The 8069-nt window shown below is 32.2% G+C and overlaps 1 protein-coding gene across 1 annotated transcript; it reads left to right on the top strand.

Moving 5' to 3' along the window:
- The first annotated feature begins 3269 nt into the window (after positions 1 to 3269).
- Positions 3270 to 7534, top strand: LOC134262218 (perlucin-like protein). The gene is made up of 3 exons (XM_062744601.1): positions 3270 to 3356; positions 5101 to 5152; positions 7383 to 7534. The coding sequence occupies exons 1-3, from the start codon at positions 3270 to 3272 to the stop codon at positions 7532 to 7534; spliced, it is 291 nt and encodes a 96-aa protein (XP_062600585.1).
- The last annotated feature ends 535 nt before the right edge of the window (positions 7535 to 8069 follow it).

Raw genomic sequence — 8069 nt, 5'->3', positions numbered from 1 at the left:
TGGCACCAAAAGGGAGTTGGGGAGCGTTTGGGGAACATCTGTAACGGTTCCCGTTACAATTAGCCCTAGTTTAATGTGTTTTAATTTAAAGACCTAAAATCCAAAGATATCTCGTATTTAAGTATTTTTCAGGCTCTATCACTTTCTAGAAAACGAAGTGCAAATTTGTACAAATTTAATACAGAATATGCTTAATTTATTGTAATCAATGAACAACAAAAAATACTTTTCTTTAACCGTTCATTTTTTTTTTTTACTTTCAGTCTTTTCACCTCTTGAACTTAACTATAATTAGTACAAAAAGGGATCAACATCGAATTTTAATGCTAATTCGTTAATGAATTACTCTTCAATACCACCATTGCTTTTGATCTTGTACCATGAAAAAGAAATAAACCAATCTTTTATGAACAATCTTTAATGCAGCAATTTAGCATTAAGAGTTTTTGTAACTATATCATGTTAATATTAAATCATATTTAATGTTAAGATTGAATAATTGTATGTTGTTTTCCGCCCCATGCGAGAATTTTTCATTCATAAAGAGACGATACAAAATCCAGTGAAGGTCTTAAATTCCATATTCTTTTGAACAGTGAAAGTATTGTATCGTGACAAGGTCTGCCGTGACATGGACCCTTGGATTTTTAAAGTTTCACCCGAAGCACCCTCAACTTTTACTTCAAAGAGCCAAGTGCTTGGCAAAGGAATAGTTGCTACCTATTTTTATCAGTTTAGGTCAGTCGCGGTCAAGATTTGGATCAAGGAGCAAGTGCTCTTCTTACTGAGCTATCATGAACGGTCAAAATGTTGAGAATATGGCAAAAAATATAAAGCGTTGCTATGGAAAAAAGATCAAAAAGCTGCATAATAGTGTATGGATTATGCATAAACTGTGATGAGAAATGTATTTACCATAGCTTGAAATGCAAGTGCAAGTTTGGTTTTTCATCTCACATGGACACAATATTGGCAATTATACAGTTATTTTTTTACGGAAAAATAGCTATGATCATCACCACATTTTGATTAGTATATATATACAATGCTATAGTTATATCATTTATATTTTTTTAATCTACAAGTATTATCATGTCATCATCATATGAGATGAAGTAGGACTATTTATCTTATTGTGGTTTGATGGAGATTAGTCTGGGCTCCATCTCTGACAACTGCCGTAAAGATTGGTTCAGGGAATCCAAATGTCATAACATAGCTCTGTTACACAAAATAGAAAAAAAATAACAACCTCTAATTAATTTGTGGACATTTCATAACAAGTCAGTCGTACTGGAACGTTATGCAAAAATTCACGTGGAAGAAGTGGCGCTTATAGAGACTGACGTATGAAATTCATGTGGGAAAAGGATTATTAAAAAATCTTTTGGAAAGTGCAAGAGATTTATAAGTGGCCATGCGTTATATATAATGATGCCTTAATACTAATAGGCCTACAATTCTTGATTAAAGTCTGGTTGTGGACACCTCATAGGGTATAAGCGTGAGTAGAAAGGGTCTTCATATAAATGCAGTGAGTATTTACCCTAGTTATGTTCCCCAAACGAAGTTGGGGAACATATTTTTTTTACTCTGTTTCTTATTATTATTATTATTTTTCTTCCTGGGAAAATTTTGTCCTCGAGTGTTCTTGTAAACTACACATCCGACTAAGGTAAAATGTTTTTAGGGTCAGTAGACATGTTATGTAGATTTGCCGAACAAATGTCATTTTGCGCGCACGTGCTTGCAAGAGCGCGCACGTGCAACATTAGAAATGACCAATATAATGTATATTGCCTTAACTTTTCTATTTTTTGATGAAATGCCTTGAAACTCATAATGTAAGGATATATAAGTAGTATGACAAGATGACATGGTCAAAATAGCAAATCTCACGCGCATGCTCGTGCGCTTTGCTCTGATTGGCTGAAACTAAAGTCTCAATATCTTTCTTGTTTTTTGACGAAATCCTTTGAAATTTTGTACATAGCCATGCATTACGATATCCAACAACATGATATATAGCAGTGATCATGAAAACACGTGCATGCACGTGTGCTGCAATCTGATTGGCTGAAACTTTAAAATGCCATAACTCCCTTGATTTTCAACCAAACAGGAAGGGATTTGGAACATAGATATACATAAGGGCCTTCTATAAGAAGGTGTGGTCGCCATGCACATGCATGCACGTGCGTGTACGTGCGCTGCAATCTGATTGGCTGAAAGTTTAAACAGCTATAACTCAATTGGTTTCCAACCAAAATGGATGGGATTTGGTACATAGATATATATAGTGTACTTCTACAATAAGGTATGGTCACCATACACATGCATACATGTTCGTGAACGTGCGCTGCAATTTGATTGGCTGAAACTTTAAACAGCTATAACTCCCTTGGTTTTCAACCAAACAGGATGGGATTTGGAACATAGATATATATAGTGGACTTCTACTAGATGGTATGGTCACCATACACATGCATACATGTGCGTGAACGTGCGCTGCAATCTGATTGGCTGAAACTTTAAACAGCTATAACTCCCTTGGTTTTCAACCAAACGGGATAAGAATTAGAACATCGATAGATGTTATATACTTCTACAAGAAAGTATGGTCACCATGCTCATGTATGCACGTGCGTGCACTTGAAATGGGTAAAATCAAAAATACACTTATATGAGCGTTTTTTTATACTTTTTGATTAAATACTTTAATATTTAGCAAATTAAAATACAAAGATTGTGTAGACAATATGATATGGCCATTATGCACATGCATTCACATGCGCAAGTGTGCAATGCTAAAACTTGAATGAACTTGGCGTTGTTAGAGTCTCAATTTAATTGAGATTTAATGAAGTTTACAGGGAATATGGCACCAAAAGGGAGTTGGGGGAGCGTTTGGGGAACATCTGTAACGGTCCCCGTTACAATTAGCACTAGTTACCCATCAAATTGATTATTTCGTTTCATATTTCTCTCAACACAAGAATACATTTGCTTATCTTCCTTCAATGAATAAAACACATAGGGCAGTTTGTCCTGAGGTGCTACCTTTTGTGAAGAATAACTTTTTTTTATATATTCTCAAAAGTTTCATTAACAGTGGCATAGTATTTTAGCATAAAAAAAAACATATAATGATGACAGATAGACCAATTTCCAAAGGAAGATAATCCGCATTATCAATTATTACCTACACTTAGATTTAAAAAAATTATGAAAATGGGTCAACTGTGAGTAATAAATGTCTGTTTTCAGACATGTCCTCCTGCAGTGAGGGTTGGATGCAATACCTGGATCACTGTTATCTCCTCAGGACTACACCTACCAGCTGGGACAATGCCATTGTAAGATCATTCAGTTTTTATTTGAAAGATAAAAGTGGGCTTTTGTATTTATATTTTTAAAAATATATAACAAGATCATATTAAAAAGACGTAGATTTTTGTTTTTTTTTTTTCTTATTTATGGTTGCATAATGAACAAATTAGGTATATAATTTTAACAAAAAATCTTTAAGATTTTAAATAAAAAAATCAAATATGCCATGCTGGAAATCAAGATTAAAAAACATAAAATTCAAGCATGTAAGTATTTTGCATTTTTTCCATATCTACAAAGGTTTTATTAATTCAAATAAAGAATTCCAAAGTTTCCAATGAGCTTAGCTGAAGAAATATAATCTAGTGAATCAAAATTCCGTATTGCCGTATTCGATTTACAAAAAAAAATATATAATTCCATAGTAAGCGATTGGCGCTGAACTATTACAATGCATTAGTTTTATCTTTAGTTTTTTTTTTTACAGCTCTATGCTTGGACCATAAATCTTAGAGGAACTGCCCCACTTTTACACAGTTAACTTTTTTTTATAAAATAGATTGAAATCAAAATTAAGCCTGTCTATTTTTGGGGATTAGGGTGCTATATTTAATATTTTCTTTTAATTACTAATATGAAAACAATTTCTTTTATGACTAAAATACATGTAATTAAAACATTTTACATTTGACTGTTGACTTGTCTTACCATTCAGCTACAATGTAGAGTTTTGGATTTTTTGGTAGAGATGAGACAAAGAAGAAGTAATGGATTCGTAAAATAGGAGCATTAGGTATGTACATATAAGTACACGGAAGAATAGTAGTATTAGGTATGTACATATAAATACACTGAAGAATAGTAGTATTAGGTATGTACATATAAATACACTGAAAAATAGTAGTATTAGGTATGTACAAATAAATGCACTGAAGAATAGTAGTATTAGGTATGTACATATAAGTACACTGAAGAATAGTAGTATTAGGTATGTACATATAAATACACTGAAAAATAGTAGTATTAGGTATGTACATATAAATACACTGAAAAATAGTAGTATTAGGTATGTACATATAAATACACTGAAGAATAGTAGTATTAGGTATGTACATATAAATACACTGAAGAATAGTAGTATTAGGTATGTACATATAAATACACTGAAGAATAGTATTATTAGGTATGTACATATATATACACTGAAAAATAGTAGTATTAGGTATGTACATATAAATACACTGAAGAATAGTAGTATTAGGTATGTACATATAAATACACTGAAGAATAGTAGTATTAGGTATGTACATATAAATACACTGAGAAATAGTAGTATTAGGTATGTACAAAAAAATACAGTTAATACACTGAACTATTTATACATGTATATAAATCATTTGGTGATATTATTTTTACTACTTTTAACGGTGCAGAGTATAGAAAGTTGTTCAAATAGAATAGGAATATCTTATATTTATAATGAAATATATTTTTTTTCAAAATGTTATTTCATGTTAATCCACTAATCTCAAAAGTTTAATGAATAAGAAACAGTAACGTTTCCCATATTTAATAAACAACTATTAAATAAAACGGAATATTTAAATGCAAAAATTATATTGACATTCATTATGTTAGAAGAAGTTTTTGCTCTAAAAACTCTTTTCGTTTTTGAAATATTTATCAACTGGTACACTGTAAGATGCAATATTAATGTCACAGTATATTTCACTTGTGATATAATACACATGAAACCAAATACCTCTGCAGTCAGAATTTGTCCTGGGGTCTGACTATGGGGAGGACTCACTCTACAACGTTGGTGAAAAGACAAAATGACCCCCATGAATAATCCCGGGGGCATTTTTTCAAGCGAAAAATGCCCCCCTTTCAATATTTACCAAAAATGACCCCCGGTCATTAATGAGAAAAAATGACCCTTTTGTCCGTAGAAAATGTGTCATCACCCTAAAAATTTGCAGAACCCACGTGAAGAAAAATGACCCCCGTAGAAAAATGACTCCCTGTGGATTTAAGCTGAAATATTTTTGGGGGGGCAAAAAAAAATTAGATAAACAAGCATGTTGGCCAAAATGCTCACCTGAGCTTATTTGGAATAAATTGATGATATGTATATGATATATCTCATAACATACAATTATAGCTATATTTGAAGGTCAATGCGATGATTCAGAATCTAAAGGAGTAAAGATTTCGATGGTGGAAATCATCGTACTGACAGAAAAAATCAGCAGTATCATATATTATTATATCCTCCGCTTGAAAAGCAGGAGGGTATATAGTGATCGGGATGTCCGTCCGCCCGTCTGTTACCTTCGGGGTATCCATTTGTTATCCGCAACCCCTTTTAATTTTAAAAAAGATGTGTTTATGAAACAGCTATGCCCCTGTATGGCAACATAGCGAAGATTAAACTTTTCTTAAGTGCAATTTAAATATAATTGTACCCAAAAGTAGGGTCTTCTCACAAGAAATACAATTGCAAAATAGGAAAGCCATAGCACCACTTGTTCAAAATTAATGGCTAAGGATAAGTGTTTGAAAGACCGTAGGTAAAACTCAAAGGTCAAAGTTGCTGGATTCTTAACAAAGGTTTAATGTAACAAGGATTACATTTGTGAAATATGAGAGTACTAGTATCTACCGTTTAAAAGTTATAGCCAAATTAAATTACAAATTTGGCATTTTTATGAAAAATGGGACAAACCCCAAGGTAAAGGTCAAATGGTCAAATTTGGTGGTACCCAAAGTAAGGTCTTGTCACAAGGAATATACACATATTGAATATGAAAGGCATAGCTACAATAAATGATCAAAAAAATTTGGCAAGGACGTTTTTGCGGAGAAAAGACCCCAATAGACAGACAGTCATACAAATGGACACGATAAAACTATATCCCCCCGCATCTTGATTACAGGGACATAAAAAAATGATCTTAATTTTTTCAATTAATACAGTATAAAGAAGACGTTACAAAAATGAAAATGTTTGTTCTGATTTTCATACTCTCTAAAAAATATACTCAGAACTAGGTAAAAGGGTTGAGTAAAACAAAAGAAGAAATGCAATGAATACTGTGTGCTAAATCAAAAGGTTATGTATACATGTATAGTTTTTGCATTAGAATGTGTATTTTACACTAGCCCATAGCTTTACAGAGCATATTTTTAGGTGTTATACCCACCCCCCCCCTTACTTATTTAGGAGGAAGTCGATTATCAACAAAAACAGCAAAAACTACCCTACCTTTATTTTTCTATAAAGAGGGACTAAAAATAAGCTTAAAATAATCTACTATTCTACTAATTTTCAACTGTTACTTTGCCACAATACTTTAAAGTATCCCCCCACCAACATTTAAAGTATGCTTTAATCATGGCGAAGTAAATTATGATATGATAGAACTTTGTGAAGGTTTAATTTCATTTCAATATTTTATTGACCCTCTTTAGTATTATTGAAAGGTAAAAATTTTATTAATTTTTGTTTTCATTTATTATTATTATTTCTATTTTTTGATTTAACGTAATTTTTTTTTTGGGGGGGGGGTTAAAAATTTCCTCCTCTGTCATTGTCAAATAGGATTTGCCAAATTTATACAAGCTAATCGTTGAAATGAATGAAAAAATCAATTTTCTATTAAAGGGTATTGGAACCTGATTGTTGCATGGTTTGATTTCTCAAATCAATTGGAATATCATTCTTTAAGCAAACATTATAAGGAGGAATATCAAAAAGAAATTTTATTTACTTGACAATTAAAGAATCTCTTTTTCACTTTAAAGGGGGTCATTTTTCAATGGGGGTGAATTCTTTATAGGACTAACATATAAAATAATGACCCCTAGGTCACTTTTTCTCAAAAAATGATTTATTTCTGGGGGTAGGGGGTCATTTTTTTGTGTTGAAAAATGACCCCCGGTCATTATTCGATGGGGGTCTTTATTCGTCTTTACACCGGTACACTCAGATTTTTAAATGAACATAATAGTAATAGTTATAATTATCTTGTTTGTCTTTCATTGTTCAGAAATCCCGTCGGTGAATGGTATTTGGACAGGAGGTACTGTCTTTGGAAATGAACACTCCTTTATCTGGAATAATAGCAAGAAAGAACTTAACTATACAAACTGGGAAGAAAATGAACCAAATAATTATGGAGGCAAGAGGACTGTTTGGTAATTTTTGTTCCCAGGGAAATGGTATGATGAGATTTGTGACAAGCAATACCAATTTGTATGTGAGAAAAAACATCCATTTTGAAAACAGCAGTTTATCAGAAGAACGGGAAAAACAATCATACATTTATAATGCAACACATGCAAAAGAAATATTCATTTGGCTTGAACTGAAACAAAGAATAACTTTCATATCATAGACACATTAATTTTTATTTGTGTTTTAATGGTTTAAGGTACCTTTCGAAAAAAATTAACTCATACAGAGACACCAGCACTTGCTAGTGGAAAAATGTTAATTTTGCGTATATTGGAACTTGGTACTTGGTAGAGAAAATACGACAATCGAAATATATCAGAAGTAGGATCGGGTATCATGGAGGAGCAACTTTCCTATCCAAAAGCCACATGCGCTCCTTGTTTTGTTTGGGGTGAAAAAATAACAGGTAGAAAATGATTTAAGTTTTTATGAAAAACAGTGGTTAATATTTGATATGTATAATACGCAGCATTGTTAAGGCTAAAAAAAAGGGGGGGCC

The sequence above is a fragment of the Saccostrea cucullata genome, unplaced genomic scaffold, assembly GCF_032062105.1.
Source record: "Saccostrea cucullata isolate Sc308-1 unplaced genomic scaffold, CSIRO_AGI_Scuc_v1 ctg11838, whole genome shotgun sequence".
Classification (NCBI taxonomy): domain Eukaryota; kingdom Metazoa; phylum Mollusca; class Bivalvia; order Ostreida; family Ostreidae; genus Saccostrea; species Saccostrea cuccullata.
Note: the sequence above shows the minus strand (reverse complement) of the source record. Positions and strands in the feature narration are given on the sequence as shown.